The sequence below is a fragment of the Tetrapisispora phaffii genome, chromosome 4 (genome assembly GCF_000236905.1).
Source record: "Tetrapisispora phaffii CBS 4417 chromosome 4, complete genome".
Taxonomy (NCBI): Eukaryota; Fungi; Ascomycota; class Saccharomycetes; order Saccharomycetales; family Saccharomycetaceae; genus Tetrapisispora; species Tetrapisispora phaffii.
The window spans coordinates 477,215-502,664 of NC_016523.1; the positions used below are offsets into that span (position 1 = coordinate 477,215).

The window sequence follows — 25,450 nt, forward strand, 5'->3', positions numbered from 1 at the left end:
GTGTCTGTAGACCTATGTATGTATATATATCAAAGTTAATCTTCAATGAAACGACTAAAAAATTTAATAAATATAATCTTGCCTTACCTATTGGTTGATTCTATTTCAACTACGTTTCTTCTTTAAAGTATTTTTGGCCAACTCTTGCCTGCAATCTGGACAATACCAGGCACCTTGAGGTGGCTCATTCAAGTTAACACAACCATAATGAAACCATTCGTACTTACAGTTAGCCCCATCACATGCAACCATTTCGCCATACGATACACTTTGGCAAAAGCAATATAATGTTTTATCTTCTTCCTCATCTCCACCATTATTCATTCCTGTGAATATATTGGCTGAACTTATATCACCTAACCCATAAACTTCAGAATTCTTTGTCGCAAGTGAAGTAGATTCAGCGCCTTCTGTTGAACCAACGCCATTAGGGGGTCTGATATCCTCTTTTATATTACTTTTGGTATTTTCTAATTTATTTGAAGATAGACGGTTAGTTTGTCTCTTCTTCTTCGTATTTTCACCAGTCGTTCCTAACGGTGTCGATGCTTTTCTCTTCTTTTCTGTACTAGTTGCACTAGCGATTGAAGCACCTCTTGAAGTTTCCATATCACTATCCAATTCTTCTTCGAGTGGCACTAAAAGACCATCATCTTCTAATAGTTCTACACCTTTCTCTAATTTCTTTAAATGTTTTGTGATTAAATATAGCATGGTGTTGGCTTTCATGGCTTTAATTTTCTGTATATCTTTTGCTTTCTCCATCTCATTTTTTATTTGTTTTGTTACTTCAGCTTCTTTTGGGTACTCCTTCAGTGAACCATTCTGTTTAATAAATTTTTGAATATCTGAATCTAATTTATTATAATGACTTTTCATATCATATATGGAATTATCATGATTCTTTATTTCTTCTAGTAAGTATTTAAACTCAGCTTGTAGATTGGAAACATCATTTATAGTTTGTTCGAATAAAGCACTTGGATCCATTTTATCCAACGTTTTCAGTTGACTGTTTTTTGCTCTAACACTTTAACGTTACAAATTATGAAGACTTTTAATGATATATTAAATATATTGTCAATAGAAACTTGGATCATTTTAGTCTATGTTATTAATATTTGATTTTTAATATTTGCATTTTCGCTTGCAATATGTATTTCATGAAAAATGGCTACAGCGTTATATAATTAACTATAGGAAACTAGTATGTATCAATAATGAAAAGTATAACTCAAAGATCAAACATGTGTATATATTGTTATGTCTATTTATATATATAATGAGAAAGTTATTAAACAATTTTAGAATGCAGAAAGTACTATATGATTTAAAACACATCCGGTAATTTTTCTATAACGTATGCGTGACCACCAACACTCATTAATGGAATACCCGGAATTTTTCTTACTCTTTGTTTTAAACCTTGATCATTTGTTGCCACTATGTAACATTTATGTTGCAACACTCTGTTCACGATACAGTCATCTGCATAGGTACCCTTGTGTGAACAACTTAATCTTTTGATTCTTGGGTCTCTAGCCAGTCTTAATGCAATACGATACTTAGGACCAAGTTTTTCTAATTCTGCCATAACACAGTCTGTAATAAGTGGGTTACATTTCGCCAATAAACAGTCCATCATACCTTTTATTATATCTATCTTCTTTTGGATAGAAAAATTTATGAAATTGGTATCAATTAAAACTTGATAAGGTGGTCTAATTGCTTCATTAAATTGGAAAAATAATGCACTTGAAACTTGAGGTATGTTTCTAGTTAATTCTGGGTCATCCTTCTGAACATTTTTCTTCTGATTAGCTTTCAGTCTTTGATCTTTCTTTGTATCTATCGTACGTTTCACTAAGGCAAACTTTCTTGTCTTCTTAGCTTTACCCATTTTTATAATCTAGTGGTTGATTGTATAAATATATTTAGTAAACTGCTGTTATGTTGACAGTGTCTTCACTAGTTTTTGTTTGTTTGTTTCTTTTTGAATAACTATCCAAGAGAAACATTCATTCGATATATAATCAACTATATTAAATAGGTAATCAAGTCGTATATACATTTATATTAATTAAACATTTATCTTATGATGTTATGTATTGATGTAGTATTACTGCAAAGAAAAGTTTTTAAATTATGCGATGAGATGCCTATTCGTGAGATGTGATGCATAGCGATGATTATTAAAATGACAGTAATAGATATATCTGTCAGTATAGTACAAGACGGAGGATATCTGCTGGAGATAAACAAGGTAAAGCTGGATTATACCATAATACATATTAGAGAAAAGGAGAATTAACAATGTTGGAAGTTATTTAAGATTGCCGGCCGTTATTAGTAAGAAAGTAAGACATATTTTAAGAAACATGATGGTCTTCTATTCAAAAAACTACCGAGGTAGTAATCTAAATGTTTTTGTCAAACAGTATGTGCTTTAGATTATTGATGGTTAAATATATCGGTTATATCGTATTAACTTTAACAATAAAATAAAGGTTCAAGCAAAATTAAAAAAATAGCGTCACAGACAGGATTCGAACCTGCGCAGGTAAAACCCAATGCCTATCTCGCTTTTCAAAGGAATAGCAGGGCATCGCCTTAACCACTCGGCCACTGGGACGTCTATGTTGTTTAATAAATAAGGCTATTTTTTATAACAATGGAAAAATACTTCATGGATTTAAAAGTATGATTTAATTGTTGGAAATGTCACTGGATGTATAAGTGACTATACGATACCAGATATTACCTTTTTAGGAGATTATTGTTGTAAACCTGAAACAATAGTGCCTGCAAGAATGTAATAGCAAAATTCCTAATGCATAAATAGTGCTGTAGAACCATCGGTCTACCGTACGTGTTCAACTCGACGACGTTGTCTCGTTGGACAGAACGGTAGATTGAAATATTATGTACATATAAACCCCGGTAATCAATGGTAAATAATTCATTGATCCAAGTCCAAGAGACCAGAGAGATTAATCTAAATATCTAGTATATAATTTAACAACATTTTAATATAGTAAAGCAATGAATTCAACTATTGAGCAATATAGTATATAATCTAACAACTATTAATATATTAAAGCAATGAACACATCTATTGAGCACTAAGATTTATTAATCAACACAATATACATTGTAAGATGCTCTTTATATCTTTAATTATTCCAAACTTATTTCTTTTTTTCGTTTGATGCGTACGTATCGAATGCGCGCTTGATTTTATTTTCCATTTTTTAGTTTAAGAACTGGTAAGTTTATTTGAAATTAAAACTATTTAATTGTTGCAAATATAAATATTAACTTTGCAATTGGAAAACCTGATTTGTAAGTTTAATAGTTTATAAATATAGCTTTTAAATGAAGGAAGAGAAGAGGTCTGAAGTAAGGAGAAAGGTAGCTGAAAAATGGTGTAATTTTGGCGTGAAAACAAAACTTCAGAAAACTGGCGTGTCAACAGATGAACAAAGTAACCGCAACTATAGACAGGTAATTGATCTTACTAACTCTTCAGAAGATGATACTGATATAGAGACTTCAAACATGGCTGACAATTGTGAAGTGATTACAGATAGCGCTGAACTAGAAAATGAACATAGTCAATTTAAGCTAGTAGAATCACAATTGTATGAACAGAATGAGTCGAATGAGTCGAATAACTCATTTACTAAATCTCCTTATTTTATTAGGATGAAGGATATTTTTGGAGATAATAGGCTCAAAACTTCCATCTTATTTAGTTTTCAATTTGAGATGAATTTTCTATTAAGTCAGTTCAACTTGGACACAATTGAAAATATTTATGTTATTGCACAAAAGAATACAGTAGTTCCTCCAACATTAAAAAAATTTAATTCTGTCTTCGATAGACTAAATATTGTCGAGTTTTATATGCCTCCATTCAGCTGTCATCATTCAAAAATGGTGATCAATATATATGAGGATAAATCATGTAAACTTTTCATTCCTTCAAATAATTTTACATTTTATGAAACCAATTTACCTCAACAAGTTTGCTGGGAAGGACCAACCTTACCTTATGATATAAACTCCAAAAATCAAAAGATTTCATTCAAAGAAAATTTAATTTCCTATTTTCAATCATATCCTAGTGAAGTGAAAATTATGAATAGAACTATAATTCCAATGATCTCTAATATCGATTTTTCGAAATTGAATAATGTAGAATTTTTGTATTCAAGTCCTAATGATAAAGACTCAGGAATATCCAAACTGCTTTATCTGCTGGAAAAGAACGATTTGTTAGGCTGCTCCGATGATATCAATAAAAGGACACATTTTTTGTGTCAAAGTTCAACAATTGGAGGTTCATTATCGAAAACCGTTCCCCTTAATATTTTTACACATTTAATGATCCCAGAATTCTCCGGGATTCAAAAATCTAACAAAAAACTCAAAACATCTCAGGAATTGATTGATATTTACAGAGAAAAACGTATTTCACCATATATCGTATATCCCACTGTAGAAGAGTTAAGGAATTCACCTTCGGGTTGGAAATGTTCGAATTGGTTTCATTTTAACTATAAAAACAAAGCAGAATATTATGAGGTTCTTGCTAAAGACTTCAAATTATTTTACAAGCAGAAAGATCAATTAACTTCGAAGTATAGAAAGGCGACCCCATCTCATTCCAAATTTTATATACGATGTACAGAAAACGATTCAAAAGTTCCTGCCAGGTTTTCTAAACTGGATTGGTGTATTTTTACCTCTTCAAATTTAAGTTTCAATGCTTGGGGCAAACTTTCTTCTAAGCCAAGAAACTATGAAGTCGGCATATTATTATGTTCAAACGAAGGACAGCAAATAAACTGTTCTAGTTTTTCAAGAAAAATTGATGAGCATCAAGGTTGTAGTAGATTATCTGATTCAAACAATACAAAAAATGACGGTAAAAAAAATATTAATGTCATGGTACCTTTCACTCTTCCATTAGAACCTTATGATATTAAGTACGATACAGCATTTTGCATACAGAAAAGTTATAATCTGCCTGATTGCTTTGGTGAAGTCAATGATCCGTATTGATTTTAGGTTACTAATTTGAAATTTGCATATGTAGTTAATTATCCTAATAAATCATCGAACCGCTGACGTTCTATTACTTATTTGCTAAACTGTTGCTAACGTACTATTAATAAAAAATAGATTATATTTATAATAATTAACACGTTTTGACATTGGAACACACTGTTGCATGAAATAGAACCATCTGCCAAAAATTTGCTAAGTTTAAATCTGAAATACTTTTGACATAAAACAGGTCTATTTAGAAGCCACAATTTCAATATTATGTTGACTGTCTATTTAGATGTCAGTATCATTGCTGTTAAGGATGTAAGTCTGTGAGTGATTTTATAAGCTTGCTGGAAAGCAAGTTTTATTTAAAGGTTAAAGGAGTACTGAAAAGGACGTGTCACATACAGATGTATTGGGTATGGATCTTGATAAGAACGGAGAAATTTGACTTTTGCTATACTCATACATTAGTAGTATTGAAAGCGACATCAATGACGTGGAAAAGGCGCCAGAGAATGTAAGTGCTCAATAGATGTGTTCATTGCTTTAATATATTAATAGTTGTTAGATTATATACTATATTGCTCAATAGTTGAATTCATTGCTTTACTATATTAAAATGTTGTTAAATTATATACTAGATATTTAGATTAATCTCTCTGGTCTCTTGGACTTGGATCAATGAATTATTTACCATTGATTACCGGGGTTTATATGTACATAATATTTCAATCTACCGTTCTGTCCAACGAGACAACGTCGTCGAGTTGAACACGTACGGTAGACCGATGGTTCTACAGCACTATTTATGCATTAGGAATTTTGCTATTACATTCTTGCGGGCACTATTGTTTCAGGTTTGCAACAATAATCTCCTAAAAAGGTAATATCTGGTATCGTATAGTCACTTATACGTCCAGTGTTGATATGTTAGTTTTAATTTTTGTTAAACATTAGTAACATTCCAAATAATTTTTTTCGGTTCATTAGCATAATTGGAGCTAAACTTAATTGTGATAGAATTACTTGTTGAAAGCATTATCATACATAGAAAACTGAAACCTTTGACATTGTTTACACATCCTAATAATTTATTACAGTGATACAATTCTATAGAAATATTATACACAGTCATGGGAAATAGATAAGTGTATTACCATTATGTTTCTTAAACTAATTATGCGTATTACAACACATACTAATTGATATATGATTTAGTTCCCCTGAAGACTCTGCTTAAACAAAGTTGCTTCCGATAGGTTTGCTTTCAATCAAAATTTATCAATAAACGATATAGTTGTATCTCAGTAGCTTGAAGTTTTATCTACATGTCGCAGAGTTATATCATAATTAAATGATAAACCATGGTCCAAATTATCCATAGCGACATTTCCAGTGTGCTGCGTTTCTACCTTTCAATCCTTCTTATTGTCAATTATTTCATACCAAACGCCTTGATAATACTTTTTGAACATCATCAGATGAAACTAGCACACCTTTATCTGAACATTTTGCCGATGCCATTAATTCTTCACATAGTCCGTCTATATCAATGTCAGAATATCTAGGATATGTTGTTATACGATCCCAAATTTCACCACATTCCAATAACCTTCCATCTGTCAAAGGAACTATTTGACCAACTACTTCATCACCTCCATCACTAGAATCATCTGTTTCATATATATTTGGATATTCATTAGCAGTCTGTATATTTCTGACAGTATTTTGTTGTGAAACGATAAATTGAGCATCCTTAGAGAAATTATAATTTTGCTCATTATTAGATAAGTTATTTGTCATTATGGAATTTGGTTGAGTTGAGATATTTCCTCGTACATCTCCATAGCCGATATTGTTATTATTTTGTTTTAAGAAGTTATACAAAGAATCTGACTTCACCATATTATATTGTTCTGGGAATGCTATCGATGCTGCAACAAGACTTTCTGTTACATCATTACTGTCGCTGGGTTGAATGTTTGCTTGCAAGGTAGTTGTTGGTTCTTGTTTGATGCTCACTGTTCTTGGTTTATTATTTGAATTTCTCACTTTTTCGGTATAAAATTGTTTTATCATTTCTTTCCTATTTTCGAAAGTCTTATTCATTTTTGCACAAAATGTGCTGACTTGTTCATCAAATTCGTTAGCAAAATCGAATTCAGTGGAAAATAAATTACTATCTTGTTGCAATATAGAGCTCTTTTCATCCACAAGCGATGAAACTTTTTCATCATCCATTGTCACCGAGAGACTATTTATATTGCTTTGTTGGTTATTTGCTGACCCCCCCATCATATGGCCACTATTAACCATCAAGTCAGTCATACTGAATGCCTCTGGCCAAGTTGTACCGGCGTTGCCGGCGAAGTAGTTAGATACTGATGTCGGAGAGTTCAATTCCGAAGAGAAATGCGAGTAACTAGTTCCTGCCGTCGTTTGATTTGTGAATGACCCTGATGCAGAATGAGGCGATACGATATCGATGTTGTTTATTGCAAAATCACTTGTTGGGGAGTGAGTCGACCCATTCATACTGGCAAAAGATGAATTTGTAAGAGTCTTTGTAATCGTGTCGATTTTATTTGAGTTGAGATCTTCCATCAAAGAGCTCAATCTTGAGGAACTACTACTCGATTTTGTTAGTTTGTTCAGATTCAACTTTTCATGTTTCAACTGTGAACCTATCTTCTTCAATCTAAAATCGTCATTTTTATCGATTCTATATTTTTTCAACTCATTAACTAGAGATAAAAGTTGTGTTCTCAAGAAAACCGTTTCGATTTCATTCTTCTCATTGATATTCTCTAACTTACGCACTTTTTCTTGCAATTCTTTCATCTTCTTCTCCTTCCTCTCCCTGAACGCCTTCTGGGCTGCTCTATTCTGAGCAATTCTCTTCATCCTGTAATCAGCATTGTTTTGCTCTTTATCTTTACCTGTGTCCAAATATTCTTCCATGATTCTTCGTTTGTCGCTGCAACACTTATACGTCAGCTATACATAGATACTCAAGTCAAATTCACCGACGCATACACATACATATATACATATATATATATATATGTATAGACACCTAAATACTAAGAATAAGATAATTATTATTTATGCTGACCAATTTTCATCCAACAGAAGTTGTTATTAGGAATGTCTTCGTCATTAACCGCATCGTGCGACGTATTTTGAAAAATACATATTCGCAATTTAAGAAGACCATACAAATTGGTACATATATATAGTTCACAAAGAGACTTCACGAAATTACACCATTGTTAATGGATTATATAGACATGAAATAGCTGTGGTTCAACGAAAAAGACACACTAGACTGTGAAACATTGGAACTAGACATTATTCATCATAAACCAATTTAACAGAGGACGAAAGACTCATTATAAAACAACCGGTCAGCAGTTGATATATTCTTTTACTATCTAATATTAATTGTCCTTGAGAGTATAACCCGGGACATATCGCAAGCACCCAGCCTATCTGACTCTTGTACTTCGTAAACTGGCACCCATTCTGCTTTACCTTGAGACACACACACACCTGCTGCTGGCTATATCCATGTTGTGGCCAATATACGACGAGACATGGAATACGTAGACTATGAGGATACTCGTAAAATTTTTACCACCCATGGGATGGTGCATATGTCGTTTAGTCTCCCACAGAGCGCATTTTGTCGTATGCACCACCTTGTACAACCATCCCGCATACAAATGAGATATGTGTCAGCATAATACGTTTTCTCTCATTTGCCGCACATTGTAGCAGAATGACCTTTGATGGCATTGCTCGTAAACGAACCATTTCCACTTCAAGGCCTTCCTGCCCAAACAGCCTACTTGTCTAGTTGTCCGACTCTTTAGAACGTGTTCTAGTGGGTTGCGGGGCCCTTCTGTCTAGCTTCTCTGTTCTGGGTACGGCACGCTGTGCCCGTTCACCTCAATGCTCCTTCCACAGTTCCTCCCAGAGCTCTGCCTAACGGCACCATCTGTCGCCGTTGTTTGCTATCTCGCTGTCTGTGCCAGGCGGAACCCGCTGCTCGCAAGTTTTTGAAGTTTCGAAATTTAAAGCCCTCTTTGCTCTGGTAATTGAATCTAATTATAATTTTTACCACTACATAATGATAGTGAACAACGAGTTGTGCATACAGTGAAAGCAGTCAAGATAAAGAGGTTTAACGTGCCAGTAAGAAACATAACATCAATTGAGTGAAACTTTTAACTTTACTTTCGTTAGTTTTTATGGATGAAAATTTTTTTGTAAAGTCTCTATGTGGAAACGAGAGCAAGGTGTGCATACCTAGTTATGTAACCTGCCTATCGATATCTGCCTATCTCTTTCCGCTACCTTTGATTACTGGTTCATGGCTGTTGCTCTTGTTTTATTCTCGTTAACTGTATCTCTTATTTCGATTCTTGTTCAGTCGTGAGAGTATTCATTATATACACACACACATATATATATTGTGGGTGTCTCTTTGAAAAGTGTGTTTCATCAATTGGATATTTATTGTCTAGTTGGTTTGCGGTCTTACTGTCTCTCTTGAACCCAGATCAGTGAGATTCTTGTATTTTCAACAATACTCAATATATATATTCAACTATGAGTGGTACTACACAAGAAGAAACTACCGAATTGAGAAAGAGACAGGCTCAATTCGCAAAAGAATTACACGGTGAAGATGCTGGTTCCAAAACTGGTTTAACTGCTTTATTCTCAAAGAACAAGAGCGCTCAGAAAGAGGCTGTTGCAAAGTACTTGAAACATTGGGACGGTAAGACTGACGCTGAAGCTGAGGATCGTCGTCTGGAAGACTACAACGAGTCTACTCACTCCTACTACAATGTTGTCACTGACTTCTACGAATATGGTTGGGGTTCTTCCTTCCATTTCAGCAGATTCTACAAAGGTGAAACCTTCTTTGCTTCTGTTGCTAGACATGAACATTACTTAGCTTACAAAGCTGGTATCAAAGAGGGCGATTTAGTTTTAGACGTCGGTTGCGGTGTCGGTGGTCCAGCTAGAGAAATTGCTAGATTTACTGGTGCTAATATCATTGGTCTAAACAATAATGATTACCAAATCGCTAAAGCTAAGTATTACTCCAAGAAATTCCATTTAGAAGATCAATTAGACTTTGTTAAGGGTGATTTCATGAATATGGATTTCGAACCAGCTACTTTCGACAAAGTTTACGCCATTGAAGCTACTTGTCATGCTCCAAAATTAGAAGGTGTCTACGGCGAGATTTACAAAGTCTTGAAGCCAGGTGGTGTTTTTGCAGTTTACGAATGGGTTATGACTGATAAATACGATGCATCTAACCCAGAACATAGAAAGATCGCTTACGAAATCGAATTGGGTGATGGTATCCCAAAGATGTTCGAATGCGACGTCGCTAGAAAAGCTTTAAAAAACGTCGGTTTCGAGGTCCTTGTCGATGATGATTTGGCTGATAATGATGATGAAATTCCATGGTACGCACCATTGAGTGGTGATTGGAAGTACATCCAGAACATCAGTGATTTATCTACTTTTGTCAGAACTTCTTACTTAGGTAGAAAACTAACCAACGCTATGGTTTCTGTTATGGAAAGATTAGGTTTTGCCCCAGAAGGTTCCGTTAAAGTTACCCAAGCTCTAGAAGAAGCTGCTGTCGGTTTAGTTGCAGGTGGTGAAGCTAAGTTATTCACCCCAATGATGTTATTTGTCGCTAAGAAACCATTAGACGCCAAATAAATACAATCAATATAGCGTATGATGACTTTTTCAATAATGTGGTAACGTTATTTATGGAATCCAAATGATATGAAATTTTTTTGCTATTACAATTTAAAAGTGGTATGTATGTCATGACGCACTTTTCTTTTAAGATATAACGTTAATAGACAATATATTCGTATATATATATATATTTATATTTTACCTAACTCTATACTTAGCATTTACTCCTCTTTATCGGTAGCTTACATATAAAACGTGAATAACTACATCGTTCGACATATCAGTACAGATTATAAACTTCAATTTAGTTTTTATTGATTTCGTCCAATAGAGAGACGTTTAAACGATTCTCGAAACCCTGGAGCATTTTCTATCACCGCAAGTACAATAAAAGAACGAACTTGTCATCAATTGAGGTTGCATAGTTCAGATAACGAAGTACTCATCAGATCGTTTGCAAGATTGTATCAGCTTTCGTTCTTAAACAATTTCTCTTTTGCGATTTGACACTTCTCATCGCACGTTTTCTATAAAAAAGAAGTAAAATCAAGCCAAGATGTCGCCTTATTCACGTGTGTCGCCGCCATTCCAAGATCTATTTCCATCTGTGACGGATGAAAAGAAAGTTCAAGAAGATGTCTTAACTTGCGAGCCTCCGTATCTCATTATCATACAAGAGTGATGCTACTAATCGTTAGCAATATAACCTAATAATCGAATTGAATATGTATAAAATTTCGAAAATTTGGAAACGGCTTGAAAGGGATTCCATAGAAACGGTATATAATTAAAAGTCTTGGTACTGCTATTTCCCTATGCGAGATAAATTATTCACTTTCGATATTAATATTTTAATAAGACTCCTTTTTAATGATCGAGTTCAATTGTACAGTCATTGGTTGCATTTGATATCTATACACTTTTTTATTACTTGGAGACTTCGACATGAAGTGACGGTTGAGTCAATCACCTGTTAACATCCTGAGATTGCATTACAGCACCTCTCAATATTCCAACTATCCTCTTACATGTGGTTTACTTTTTGACTTAATTTAACTTAATTCAACAGGGTTGAAGAGTGCTTTGTAAGTGAACTTTTCAGCAACTTGAAGTAATACTATCCTGAAATATTTTATGCTTGGAATTTTTGGAACGTGGGAAATTTGAATTTGGATTCGATATGTCAGTAATATATATGAAATATATGGTGATTTCTGTCTATGTTCAAAAAACGCACAATTAATATTGAATAATACAAACATTCAACCTTTCAAGACACTTTCTGAGGTATTTTGCTTATTGTAATTGATTCCACTTGCCTTAATAATTTAATTACTTTAAAGCTCCTGGTGAAATTCTTTATAGAGGTACTTGGCACGTTTGGGATCCCCACGTTTGAGATTCTTTCTTTATAGATAACAAACCATACATTAAAACTAAAATTAATATGGTTTTTATAATGCATCACAGCTCTTAGATTTTTTGATGTACAGCGAAGATACTTCAGAATGTAATAAATCCATTTATTCTAACAATGTAAAAGTCTTTTACAGTTTATGAAAGATAACATGAGACGTTTAAGTTCGTAATTCTTTTAAAGAGGTTTGAGATCATCACTACCTTGATCTTTTTGACAAGCAGACATATAAATATGACACAAGTTTCCCGGTTTCATGAAAGAATATTATCTTAGGTAGTGAAATATTTAAATTAGTCGAATGAAAGCATAAACAATACAAAAACAAACGAACTCAGACCGAATAATCAACTTAAAATGATTCAAGACGACAAACATGTCACAAATCCCATTTTCAGAGACTTACCAACTAATGTCAATGAATGGAAAAAACAATTGTATTTGCAACAATACAATGAGATAACATGTTTAAGACCAGATTTTAACCTCAGCGATTTCAATAGCCCAGCTGATGACGATCAAAAATTATCTCAAGTTTTAGAGTATGTGGATGGTTTTGATTCTGCTAGTACTTCCACTGAAAAAAAAATGATATTACAACAAATATCACTGAAAAAAAATACCAATGAAGAAGAAGAAACAGTTGCTTCCAGTTCAGTGGCAAAATACTGGCCAATATTCACTGCTGGCGCAGGTTTATTTTCAGATGGGTATATTAATTCATCTATCGGTACTGTGTCATTATGCTTATCAAAAATTTATGGTGACACATATTCGGAGTCTACTGCAATTCAAAATGTTTCTTCGATTGCCTTCGCTGGTACTGTCGTTGGTCAATTACTATTTGGTTATCTGTCAGATAACTATAACAGAAAATTTTCTATGTTATTAGGGACATCATTGTTAATTTTATTCTCCATATTATGTGCTGGTGCATGGGGTGTTCATACCTCAGGAACAGAACCAGGTGGGCTATTCGCAGCAATCACAGCTTATAGATTCTTTTTAGGTATTGCAATTGGTAGTGAATACAGTAGCTCTTCTCCAGCAGCGGCAGAGGCTTCTAACCTGTTACCAAAAGAGAAAAGAAATAGATATTTCATTTGGTTTACTAATTTCATGATTGATTTTGGTTTTGTAATTGCTGCATTTGTTCCATTGGTTCTTGTTTGGATTTGTGGCGAAAAGCATTTAACCCCAGTTTGGAGAATTACAATTGGATTAGGTGCCATCCCACCTTTTTCTTTATTTTTTATGAGATTAAAGTATAAAGAATCAGAAAGATTCAATAAATCAAAATTTCAAAGCCATCCACCATATTGGCTAGTCATTAAATTTTATTGGTTCAGAACTCTAGTTATTGCGACGTTATGGTTTATTTATGATTTTTCAGCATACTCTTTTGGTACTTATTCTTCAATTATTATTGATCATGTACTTGGCAAAAATCCACCATTATACCAAACTTTGGGATGGAATGTCGTTTTCAATGTTTTTTACTTACCAGGTGCATTTTTAGGTGCATACTTTGCTGATTATTTTGGTACCAGAAACACTTTAGCGGTATTCCTGGTATTGCAAGGAGCAGTGGGATACATCATGGCAGGTCTATTGGAGCATTTAAAGAAACACATTGGCGGATTCGTTGTGATCTATGGTATATTTTCTACGTTAGGTGAAGTGTCTGGTGGCGACAACATTGGCTGTATTGCTTCCAAATCAAATGCCACCCCAGTCAGAGGTCAAGTATATGCTGTAAGTGCTGCCATCGGCAAAGTTGGTGCCTTCGTTGGTAGTTATGTTTTTCCTGACATCATTAAAAATGCAGGTGGATATGATACTACTAAAGGGTTACAAGCTCCATACTTAGTTTCTTCATCATTATGTATATTTTCTGCAGTATTAGCATACTTCTGCTTACCTCCATTAGATCCTCAAAGTGTTGTTGATGAGGACATCAAATTCATTGAATATTTAAAAAGTCAAGGCTATGACATCTCAAAAATGGGTAATAGCCAAGAACCTACCAGTCGTTCTAGGCGTACTGAATTATTAGAAAAGATCTAAATCGCAATTTCAACGTTGCTGAAATAACATGATAATAATAATAATATCGAGAAAGTTGAAAATTGATGAACTATTGTGCTCCATGTACTAACGCATATGTTCATTTTGATATATACACATTTTAGTTACACTCGTTAATTATAATATAAATTAGTTTCTCTAAAGGACAAATAGAGGGTTTGTTGAATGAGTAGGCATTATAGGTTGAAGTTAAGGTATGAGTAGAGGAATTCTGACAAATTGTTTTACTCAAAAACAATTTTACAATCGACTCGTTACCTTTGTCAAATATAATATATATCATAATATTTTATGGAATCGATATCCATATAGTAATCAAAAATTAAAACAGTTATTTGATATTTTAGAATAGCTCACGTTAAAATTAGATGATATTCAATAACAACTTAAGTAGTCTTAAAAACCAATAGGGCAGTAGATCCAATATAGAAGTAAATAAAATGGCCCTTTTCATGTGTAACATAACTACCAAAATTCTTGCCAACAATGACGTGCCATGTGTTACCGAATTTAGTATCTAATTGCTTCTTAATGGAACCAGCAATATCACGCTCAACTTTGAATTCATTGAAAGCCTCTGTACTTATTTTAAAGATTTCATCTTTCATATCATCATTGATATCGGAAGCTTTTAATATTGGTGATTCATCAACAGCGTTGCTCATCTCTACTCGTAAATAAAGTATAATTATATGTTGATCTCAATTATAAACTGACGAAATAACAACCACTAAAATATACACGTCAGTAGATACCGATAATTGTAACAAATATATACATTGTGTTTCTTATAATGTTGTGATAATAAAATAAGAATTATAAATTTTGATGTTATGAAAATCTGAAAACGATGCTTTTTCTAACTTTTGCCTAATTAAAGGTTTCAATTACAGTGATGTTAAGAGTTATCATGATAGCTAATTTTATAATGGATGAATGAAATAGAATGCATAATATACATATAAATCAGACAGCCAAGTGACAAACATTGTACAGCAATGAATATCCCCATTCCAATAGAACAGTAATATACAAGAAGTAAACCAGGCTTTCCGATAGACCGTTCAGGTGTCCTTGAAATATGAGAACCAACAAACAGATATTGTTTCTCAATAATATTAATATATATATATATAAGTATATACCAGTTTATATATTCGTTGTTATATAGATTCTTCCAAATGATTGTCATTTTACCTTTATCCTTGTCCTTTTTTATCTTCAAATTCCGTTTCACAAAAGCCCTTTGAATGAAACCTCCTTAACAAATAAGATCATTTATTTAAGGTTTCTATATAATTTATGTGATTGTGATAAAGTTAGTTTAAGATTAACCGCCTATTCTTTTAATTTTGAATTTATATTTATTGAAGTGGTTTGGATAGCTTTAGATATAAAGAGTTGATCGAGGAATACTAGACATAAACACACAGGCACACACATACATACTTATATATATATATATATATATATATATGTGAATTCTATAACAATAACACAATACTAAAATACAACGTTGACTAAATTAAAATAATGAATTATATTGATAGTTCTGATGGGGAGGACAATAATCCCTTTAGAGGTACTGATCATCTCTTTGCATCTGGGATCGGTACTAATCCTGCTAGTCAGAGTGGTTCATCAGTAGAGATTAATGATACTTTGGAGGATAATGGGGACAAACTCATCGATGCTAAAGATGTAGATACTCACAGGAGTAGTAGATCAGGGAAATTATTGAAAAGGAAGAATAATATATTAGGCAGTTTGGATGAGGATCCTAAATACTATGCTGATGTCTTGGATTTGCCTGGCAGGCGAAGCGATGGAGATACAACACAGTCAAATAGTGTATCGAATTCAGAAAGTCCATCAAATTTTGAAGAAGAGGATATTGACGTTTTGAATCCTCAACAATTAGAGAATGTCTCAGATAAAAATGAAAATGACGAGGATTCAAATTTGAATCATGATAATGTGGATAAAAAATCAGATGGCTCAAGTTTTGAACCGTATGTGTCATTGTCGATGTCAGTTATAGATTTGACATCAAATAATAGACATAATTATGTTATCGAAATAGTGAAAGCAGGTGATTACAAAGATCCTTGGGGCAAACATGCTATTGGATATGTAATTCAGTATGAAGGGGAAGAAATTATAAGAAGATATTCTGAGTTTGATTCACTGAGAAAAGGCTTAATAAAACTCTTACCTACAATCGTGATACCACCAATACCTTCAAAGCATTCACTAGTAAAATACTTCTTAAATCCAATAAATGCAGAAAATGATAAAAGAATAATAAATAAAAGAAAAAGAATGTTACAATATTTTTTAAATCATTGTTATGATGTTGAAGAGATTAAGGAACACATAATATTCAAAAAGTTCCTGGATAAAGAATATAACTGGAAAGATGTATTGTTCTCACCTCCTTTATCCTTAATTCCTGCTAATAACCTTTTGGCACCACCACTAAATCCTACAAAACCAAGTCCGATGCATTTGTTGTTACCTTCTCCAACATCAATCTCAAAAGTTGATTTACTAAAGCATTCAGATGAACCTTCAGAAAATGATTCTAATAATACAATTATAATAGAAAAAGAACTCTCAAGATTAGAGGAATTTTTCAATAAATATAAATACCATCTACAGAATCTGCATAAATCGTTACATCAAAATAAAGCGCATAACAAGTCGTTTTCAAAATCTCTTTCTGATATGGGGGCATATTATAACAGTTTATCAATCGAAAACTCTGTCATTTCAAAACAAAACACTCTGAATGGTGTCAAATTATTGTCTTCAAGTATTGAGAGTATCGGTCATTCCTTTGATGTTAATTATTTAAACACAGAAATATTATCAGAAAATCTCTTAATATCTTTTGAGGAACCTATAGAAGAAATGATTCAATTACTAGATGATGCACAACGTGTGTTTAACTTTAGAGATTTAAAAAAGACACAATACCAAATAATAAAAAATACAATTACCAAAAGAAATTCAAGGATTAAGAGTCTACAGGAAACTGAAGAACAGTTAAAACGTTTCCAAGATGCCTCAAAGAGAATAGCATTGAATTCACCGACTGCAGCTTATGCAATTACTCAGAATAATTCTTCATCTTTTTCATCAGATATCTCATGGGATCATGTATCAGAAATCCAAGAGCAACATAGCGATAATAATGAATCAAATGACTCCCCTGTTTCTGTAAACAAATCGAAACGTTACAATTCTAAAAAGACAAATAAAAAAGTTGAAGTGAGTTCAAAAATTGAACCATATTTACTAACGGCAGAGCAAAGGCATGATGAAATTCAGAAGTTAAAGAAAGAAGTTGAGAAATTAACTTCCTGTTATAAATTAATTGAAAAAGATATGGAAGAGATAAATGTTTCATCATCAAATAGTCTTAAGAATTTATCAATTTTCCTTGACAAACAATGGTACGCAATATTACAAAGTGTATCGAAAGCTATTTGTCAATGGTTACAAGAATCTATTACTTCTTGGAAGTCGACAAAGGAAATCATTCAAAGATTTGATAGTTAAAGAATCTCGTTTTGTTTTATATTGAAAATTAGTTCAAGGTTATATTGTTCAATATTAATATTTAAATATCGATCTTTATTATATACTTATATATACTATTAATATCTTTCATGAAATTGTTATTCTTGTTTTCATGTGATACATACGACATTCAAAACCGATTCCATTAAAATGTTTCACTTGTCATTGTACATGGATAATATTGTGATATATATATTGAGCCACTAATTTATTTTTGTAAACTTCATTATGCAACCCAAAATTGCTTAATTCTAATTGAAATGGTATATCATTATCCATCAGAACTTGCATAAACAATTTTATTTGATTAAGCGATAGCAATTCATCTTGATATGAGTGAACAAGGTAGATTTTGATGTGTTCTGTAGTATTATTTTTGAAACTTTCAATAGCCGGTGCAGGTTCTATAAAATCTTGTGTAGTTGTGAAGGCTTTACTTACAAATGATGAATAATCTGGAAATTCTTTCAGTAAATTATCTATCGAATAAATTCCATCTAGTAGAAATACGCCCCTAACATTTTTAATGATATATTTAACTTTCGATGATAATTCAGAATTAGCCAAATTGCTTGTAAAATCGAATGATAAAATCTGCCATATTAATGTGGCTCCAACAGAATGTCCTACCAAATAAATATTATTTATTTTATGATTCTTTACTATATTGAAAATGCTATTTATGACATCTAATAAGTGGACGGGATGCTTGACACGGGGAGATAGTCTATAATTAATACCAAACATGGATATTAAAGAATCCTCAGACATTTTCAATTGATCAAAAAGATTATTCAAGTATCCAGAGAATTCTTTAAAATCGTTTGCTGTATTAGTTGGATCTACCCAAGCACCGCCATGAATAAATATTATCGAAATCACTTCTTTTGATAGTTCTCCTAATTTCACATCTCTAAAACAAACTGTTTGATACTGGTTGCAAAAGTTCATTGCAGTTATGGTATCTGTATGTAAATTATAGTAATGACTCTACACTCCTAGAACTAACCACTTTCAAAGATTCTTCTCATTTAGAAGTTTAAATGACAGAGTTCCTTAAATATAAAATGTTGCAATTATTTTTTTTATGTTACACACACACATATATATATAGTCTTTTGGTAACAAAAGTTGTTTTTATGTATAATATCCTAATTTATACGTGGTACCAATTCGTTAAATGGTTTAAACTATGCTATTATAGTATATCGTTTAAATATAATATAAATTTCGAAAAGACATATACATGTACTTAAATATTGTCAAGTTAATCTCTAGGAACGGACCATTCTACTCTTAAGATCAAGTTCATGAATCCTTTACCGTCAAGACCATATAATGCATCCTCAGCTGATTTTTCATCAGTAAATGTGATGAAAGCAAAACCTCTAGATTTACCTGTTTCTCTATTTCTGATTACAGCTACTCTCTGTATGTTATCATATGCATAAAGAAGTTCATCTCTGATCATCTCTTCTGTAGCATGTGTGTTCAGTTGAGATATCTTTATTATAAAGGTCTCTTCTTCCTGTTCTGAATATTTGTCATTATTTATACCCTCATCTGAAGATTCTAGATTATTAGTCTCTAAGTTTATTGTTGGGTTAGTTTTAGAAGATGCAACTGAATTGGTATCAGATACTTTTAATGGCTTTTTTGATGGTGATGATCTAACATCGTCTGATGAAACATCTGATACTGATTTGCTTGATGAAGCTGTTGTATTATTAAGGCTCTTATTGGAAACGTTTCTTGATTCAGCTTTGTTAGGACAATGAATACTAAAATGAGGGCCTGCACAATATCTGCAGCTAACTAACTTGTCCTGTTTCTTTTTTCTTTCTATCTTAGTTTGTTCTTCTTCTAATTCTCTCCAATTTGTACCTAACAATAGGTAAACTTCCTCACCCAATTGGGTAGTTGAATGATTAGGACCAGGAGGAGAATTTGTTTCAGAACCGTATTTTTTCCATTTCTTTCTAGCAAGAACACTTGAATTTATGTATTGTAAAGCAAATATATTTCTTATTTTTTGAGTTAACTTACTCTTCTCTGTATTACCATTGACGGTAGTCTCCTTATATGTAATATATGAAACAGTTTCATCGGGATTCTCAACTACTTCATGCACAGTTCTTGGGATTATCATCTTGTGTGCTTTACGGTTTTGGTTCCAACTCCTTGAGATGTATAAACTTTGGTAAAAATTTTCAAACGCTAACCTTGGACAATAAGATTGATAGCTCCTAGTTAGAGCTAAAGATATTAAAAGTAACTGAAAATAGCACAAAGGTCTAGAATACTGTGAATACTGTCTATACACCTATCCATACGACTTTAACCTAAATGATGTTAACAACAGGCACGCGCAACCAGTTGGTGAAGTTTCTGTTAATTATAGAAATTAAAATTTCAATCCTTTATTGAAAACGCAGTTCATGGATAAGAAAATGAACAAGATGAAAGAAATTGTATAATGAACAATGAAGAGATAAAGAAAGGTTTATTAAAGAAAACCATTTGATAATTGTAGTTGTGTTATAAAGAATTTAGATTCTGATTACTAGATCATCGAATTCATAGTGGTTTGTCTAGTTATACATGGGTTGTCATTGAGAAAGTTCACTGAACTCTAGTTAATTAACAATATTGATTGCCTTATTAGTAGATAAATTATCTTAATGATCTAGTTTAGTAGCAGATGACCATTTTCCATTGTTAATTGAATTTTATATTTACCATAGGTATTGGATATATTACCTGTTGTTATTCTTTTGATTAATATAGTAAATATGGCTAAATTATCCTACAAACAAGTGGAGAAGTTTATGAATGCAAAAATTCCTGATGAGATAGAAGATTCAATATTGGAGACCTTCGCCAAATATTCGATCGAGGAGGATATGACTGTTGCAAATCTAAAGGACTATTTCAATAATCTAGAGTTACCTGAAATATTGTGGAGTAAAATTCCTTCAGATGAGTTTTGCATCGAAGGTACTTCTATTATTGATTTCGATTTGCTGATGAAAAAAACTTATCACATTCTAATATTTATGGACAATGAAGATATTATAGATGAATTATGGGGTTTATTTGTTAAACAAAGTGGAAGAGGTGCTCAATTTACCAATGTGAAACTTAAAAATCATGTCTTTGGTGTTAAGGACATAATGAAAGTTTGTAATACTGTGGCCATGAAACAAAATGACCGAATTATTGAGATGGTGAGTGTTGCAACATCAGGAAGAAGATTGTACATCACATATATCGATTTTGCATATATAATGGGTAAACTTGGCCTTCTAAGATTTTAAGCTCATGAAAGCATATTATAGAAGAGATATTTATTGAAGAATTAACCCATAATGTTTTGGTAGTTAAATAAAGTTATTTTTTTATTATGTATTTATTATATAGTAATGTTTATCATATTGCTACATATATTAGTTTTATCGTTTAGATAATGTGCTTAGCTCTGAAGAAATCTCTTAAGTAATATACTTGAAGACTACCAAGTCCCATCAAGGCAATTATAATTAAAAAGGAAAAGTTGACAACTCTTGCATTGGTTGATTCATTTGTATCTCTCAACCTTGCTTCCCTGTTCTTCATGTACGAAAATTCATCAACAATATCATCAGCTAATTCTTCTATCTTTCTTAAGTCTAATTCAATTGGTTTCAGTTTCTCACTTGAACTAACCTTGTTCCAATCACGAGCTTCAGAACCACTTTCCACATCAACCTCAATGGATCTGCTCAACGATCTACCAGAAACCTTTGCCTTATTGGTTAGACACACATCAAATGTGGTACTCATTGATGCTGTAAAAACGACACGAGCATCTCCAACTAAGTCTTTCACTCTACGATATTCATTACCATTTGTATCACGTACTGTTAGTGTGACTTCTTGGTTATCTCCAGAAGAACCATCTGATGTAACTTCGATGACTACCAATTGACCTTCAGAGACAAAATCACGAATACAGAAAGGTTCTGGATTCAATTCAGCAGGTAAGTCAAATAGTAAGGCTTGAGAAACCTTTGCTAGTACTAGAAACAAAGCAAAACACAAGTTGAAAATTGAATTCTTCATATCCTCAATAATCGCTATAACGTTTGATGATGTAACAATGGGTTACTACCAATACCAAATGCTTAAAACCAACTCTAAAGTATGCCACCGATTTAATCAATCTACATATCTCGATATAATGATTATATCTTTTATCTCATTTATTGATTTTGTAACTATTTGAGATCAACTGCTATTTTCATTTTTCATTATGGCGTTAGTTTGGAAAAGATATAAAACAACAATGAGTTCGATGAACAATGAATTTGAATAACAATACATTAGGAAGAAGGATATAAACTTAACGCAGAGCTGATATACTATTATATTTTATGAAATTATATGCTGAATGTATATTTAAGTTATTTACAGGTACTTCAAAGAGTCAGGCTTGTCATGGAGGGTAGGGGAATGACTTGAAGAAAATGTTTATTTGATTTCCCATGTCGGATCAGTTATTTTATCATCGATTAAAGGCCCAATGACTGTACTCTTAGTATTTGAATTCACTAGATATTTTTCTGCTGCGGCATACACATCAGACAATTTCACATCTAATAGTGCTTCTCTTCTCTTTTGTCTCATAGCATCAGTGACACCGCTGTTAAAAAGAGATACACCTTCATTTTTACGTGGCATAGGAGCATCAACTTGTTGGAATATTGTCAGTTTAGCTTCATTGATGTCATTGATTGTCCATTTCGAATCTTGTAAAATATATTGTGGACAGTTGTCAAATGTTTCTAATGATTGTAAAGGATTTGGGTCCCTATAAGAATAGTAACTAAATACACCATCTAGTGCATTGTATGTTGAACCTCCTCCGTAAGCGCCACCTTTTTCTCTAACTTCCTTATGAAGATGTTTATATGTAAGCATGTTTGCCAATACTTGTAACGACGCACCGTCCTTGTTGTTATAAGAAACCCCAGGGAGTGCTTTAGAAGTGTAATGTACTTGGAACGGAAATTTAATCAAAGTGTTAGACATCGGAGAGGTAGACTTCAATAAAGGAAAGTTTTTACCTTCAATACCATTAACAGATTTCTCGCCAAAAGTTGGAAAATTTCCTGCAAAAGATTTTAATAACTTCTTTACTGAATCAATTTGCTCATTGGTATCTGTGGTGATTAAAAACTCTAATTTATTAGATGTGATAACCAATTTTTGAATTTCAATTAATTTGTCAATAACTTCCGTTTGCAATAAGGCATCATCGTCAATCAAAGAATTTAATTTATTCATGAAATTAACTTGTTCTATACCACCGAAACATTCCTCTATGGAGTTTTTGGCTCTTATCTGTGCTGAAGAATATAGCTTAGCGTATGAATGTCCAGATTCAGCAATGCTAGATGTATTCGAAGAGACAGTTGATTTTATTAGCACCTTTAACTTATTACTGTGCTTTTTAAAGTCAGTATTTAGTAAAACTTTAGACCATAAATCTGTGATATGTTCCACTTTTGAATTTAAACTCCATCCATTAAATTTAAAGAAAAGCTCTGGACTCATATCAACTGGATTAGATACTACATCGATGCTTGCGCTAATTCCTCCTGTAAATAATTTAATCTCATTTTCAATTTCAGAATAATCTTCTGTGGATGTACCTAGATGGGTTAACGAATCAGCAAATAAAGAAAGGTAGGGATATAAATCTTTTGAAATAACATTCTTTAAATTTATTTTACCTCTGACATATGTAAGACCATTAGTATCAGTCAATCTAGTGTACATGGTAGAATCCTTAGCCAAGGCAAAGTCATCACCGTTTCTGGAAATATCATCAACAGATAAACTAGGTAGACAGGAGAGATCTTGTTTCTCGTTTTGCTTTTCTTGCAATAACAAACCTCTTTCAAAAATTACTTTCTTATCTTGCTCATTTAAATTTGCTGTTTTTCTAAGAAGTCTTTCAGACTCTTCCTTTTCTAACATGTCAGTGAAATTTGGTACTCCCTTCATAGTAAATTCAAACGAAGGAGTATCTATTAAGTATTTTTTTAATAGATTTTTGAATAATGCATCACCTTGAGAACTCCATTCTTCTTTGAACCTATTTAATATATTATCAATTGATAAATTAGCAAATGGATCTCTGCTATTCATCCATCCTGGAAGAATTGAATATAGTATCTGTAAACCAAAGTCAACTTTCTGGTCTTTTTTTGATAATTCAATTTGTTGTATGATAGCGTCAACTTTTTTGTCATCAAATGGAGTATCAATTATCATTTTAAAAGTATCTTTCACAGCATTTTTAAAACGATCAATGTTTTCTAGACCTTGAACACCTACAGTGAAGAAATTCTTTGCAGTCGTTGTTTCCATTCCAGTGTTTACTGAAAAATCAGTTCCAATACCAGATTCAATTAAATTCTTATAAAATGGAGATGAATGACCATCAAGTAAGAGGTTGCCCAAAACGCCAAGTAAGAAAACTTCATAAGTATCATGAGGATCTCCACAAACCCACGTCAATGACGATGTAAGTTGTTTTTCTGGAGGTAACATTGGGTCCATTTGACCTACTTCCGGAACTGAAATGTTTTCTTTTATATCAATCGGTAGTAATGCTGGGGTTTTATTACTCCTCTTACCATAACCTTTCAATTCACTGTTTAAATATTTTAAACTATCGATGAGTGGGAAATTACCATATGTAAATGTTTTTGAGTTTGAAGGATGGTAATTCTTCTCATGGAACTCCACTAAGTCTTCGTATCTCAAGTTCGTGATTTTTGTAGGGTCACCACCAGAATTATTTAAAGAAGGGTATAAACTTTCTTGAAATTTTGTCCAGAAATAATAGTTCGCATTTGATATCTGACCTTTCATTTCATTGTAAACAACACCTTTGAATTGCAAATCACTTTTTGGATCAGTCAAATCTTTATTCTCTAGTCTCCAACCTTCTTGGAAAAAATCTTCAGCTTTTAATAACGGTCTTAATGTAGCGTCAATATAGACATCTCTTAAATTTTTAAAATCATTTTGATTAGTGGTAGCAAATGGAAAGAAGGTATAATCATGTGCAGTCATAGCATTCATAAAATTCGATAATGATCTATTGAGCATTTTAAAAAAAGGATCTCTAACAGGATATTTCACGGAACCGCATAATGTCGTATGTTCTAAAATATGTGGTACACCAGTTGAGTCTGGGGGGTTAGTTTTAAACCCAATGCTGAAAACATTATTCTTATCGTCTCTATCTACATGTAAATGTTCAGCACCTGTAACTTCATGTTTTAAATCAACTGCTATCAACTTCAACTCTGGAACAGGTAACACTCTTCTAATTTCATATCCATGCAAAATACCACCTATGGGGTATTTCCTTAGTATCTGTGATTGTGCGTATGTTGATCCAAACCTTCTGAATGACAACATTTTTGACCTTATAATTATATTTTTAGTAATGTATTCGAATGTTTGGTATTCAGATATTTGCTGTTTACAGTACTCACAACTATACTAAAC

The 25,450-nt window shown here is 32.5% G+C and overlaps 13 protein-coding genes and 1 non-coding gene across 14 annotated transcripts; 5 read left to right on the plus strand and 9 right to left on the minus strand.

Moving 5' to 3' along the window:
- Positions 1–105: 105 nt before the first annotated feature.
- On the minus strand, positions 106–990 carry YNG2 (histone acetyltransferase YNG2; the record flags this gene model as incomplete). Its single annotated transcript, XM_003685254.1, has 1 exon — positions 106–990. The coding sequence occupies one exon, from the start codon at positions 988–990 to the stop codon at positions 106–108; it is 885 nt and encodes a 294-aa protein (XP_003685302.1).
- Positions 991–1,330: 340 nt separating this feature from the next.
- FCF1 (rRNA-processing protein FCF1) lies at positions 1,331–1,900 on the minus strand (the record flags this gene model as incomplete). The annotated part of the gene is made up of 1 exon (XM_003685255.1): positions 1,331–1,900. The coding sequence occupies one exon, from the start codon at positions 1,898–1,900 to the stop codon at positions 1,331–1,333; it is 570 nt and encodes a 189-aa protein (XP_003685303.1).
- Positions 1,901–2,531: 631 nt separating this feature from the next.
- Positions 2,532–2,632, minus strand: TPHA0Dtrna8S. The gene is given in 2 exon segments: positions 2,532–2,577; positions 2,595–2,632. It is a non-coding gene; the product is annotated as a tRNA-Ser (tRNA).
- Positions 2,633–3,375: 743 nt separating this feature from the next.
- On the plus strand, positions 3,376–5,067 carry TDP1 (tyrosyl-DNA phosphodiesterase 1; the record flags this gene model as incomplete). The annotated part of the gene is made up of 1 exon (XM_003685256.1): positions 3,376–5,067. The coding sequence occupies one exon, from the start codon at positions 3,376–3,378 to the stop codon at positions 5,065–5,067; it is 1,692 nt and encodes a 563-aa protein (XP_003685304.1).
- A 1,431-nt stretch (positions 5,068–6,498) lies between these two features.
- Positions 6,499–8,019, minus strand: TPHA0D02340 (uncharacterized protein; the record flags this gene model as incomplete). Its single annotated transcript, XM_003685257.1, has 1 exon — positions 6,499–8,019. One exon carries the CDS (start codon positions 8,017–8,019, stop codon positions 6,499–6,501), a length of 1,521 nt encoding a protein of 506 aa, XP_003685305.1.
- A 1,653-nt stretch (positions 8,020–9,672) lies between these two features.
- Positions 9,673–10,809, plus strand: ERG6 (sterol 24-C-methyltransferase; the record flags this gene model as incomplete). Its single annotated transcript, XM_003685258.1, has 1 exon — positions 9,673–10,809. One exon carries the CDS (start codon positions 9,673–9,675, stop codon positions 10,807–10,809), a length of 1,137 nt encoding a protein of 378 aa, XP_003685306.1.
- Positions 10,810–12,568: 1,759 nt separating this feature from the next.
- Positions 12,569–14,278, plus strand: TPHA0D02360 (uncharacterized protein; the record flags this gene model as incomplete). Its single annotated transcript, XM_003685259.1, has 1 exon — positions 12,569–14,278. The coding sequence occupies one exon, from the start codon at positions 12,569–12,571 to the stop codon at positions 14,276–14,278; it is 1,710 nt and encodes a 569-aa protein (XP_003685307.1).
- A 407-nt stretch (positions 14,279–14,685) lies between these two features.
- DYN2 (dynein light chain) lies at positions 14,686–14,964 on the minus strand (the record flags this gene model as incomplete). The annotated part of the gene is made up of 1 exon (XM_003685260.1): positions 14,686–14,964. The coding sequence occupies one exon, from the start codon at positions 14,962–14,964 to the stop codon at positions 14,686–14,688; it is 279 nt and encodes a 92-aa protein (XP_003685308.1).
- An 868-nt stretch (positions 14,965–15,832) lies between these two features.
- SNX41 (Snx41p) lies at positions 15,833–17,863 on the plus strand (the record flags this gene model as incomplete). Its single annotated transcript, XM_003685261.1, has 1 exon — positions 15,833–17,863. One exon carries the CDS (start codon positions 15,833–15,835, stop codon positions 17,861–17,863), a length of 2,031 nt encoding a protein of 676 aa, XP_003685309.1.
- Positions 17,864–18,046: 183 nt separating this feature from the next.
- BNA7 (arylformamidase) lies at positions 18,047–18,835 on the minus strand (the record flags this gene model as incomplete). The annotated part of the gene is made up of 1 exon (XM_003685262.1): positions 18,047–18,835. One exon carries the CDS (start codon positions 18,833–18,835, stop codon positions 18,047–18,049), a length of 789 nt encoding a protein of 262 aa, XP_003685310.1.
- Positions 18,836–19,151: 316 nt separating this feature from the next.
- On the minus strand, positions 19,152–20,033 carry TPHA0D02400 (eukaryotic translation initiation factor 3 subunit G; the record flags this gene model as incomplete). The annotated part of the gene is made up of 1 exon (XM_003685263.1): positions 19,152–20,033. One exon carries the CDS (start codon positions 20,031–20,033, stop codon positions 19,152–19,154), a length of 882 nt encoding a protein of 293 aa, XP_003685311.1.
- A 643-nt stretch (positions 20,034–20,676) lies between these two features.
- RAD33 (Rad33p) lies at positions 20,677–21,201 on the plus strand (the record flags this gene model as incomplete). The annotated part of the gene is made up of 1 exon (XM_003685264.1): positions 20,677–21,201. One exon carries the CDS (start codon positions 20,677–20,679, stop codon positions 21,199–21,201), a length of 525 nt encoding a protein of 174 aa, XP_003685312.1.
- A 142-nt stretch (positions 21,202–21,343) lies between these two features.
- On the minus strand, positions 21,344–21,985 carry TPHA0D02420 (emp24/gp25L/p24 family protein; the record flags this gene model as incomplete). The annotated part of the gene is made up of 1 exon (XM_003685265.1): positions 21,344–21,985. One exon carries the CDS (start codon positions 21,983–21,985, stop codon positions 21,344–21,346), a length of 642 nt encoding a protein of 213 aa, XP_003685313.1.
- A 408-nt stretch (positions 21,986–22,393) lies between these two features.
- Positions 22,394–25,360, minus strand: CYM1 (pitrilysin family metalloprotease; the record flags this gene model as incomplete). The annotated part of the gene is made up of 1 exon (XM_003685266.1): positions 22,394–25,360. One exon carries the CDS (start codon positions 25,358–25,360, stop codon positions 22,394–22,396), a length of 2,967 nt encoding a protein of 988 aa, XP_003685314.1.
- Positions 25,361–25,450: the final 90 nt, after the last annotated feature.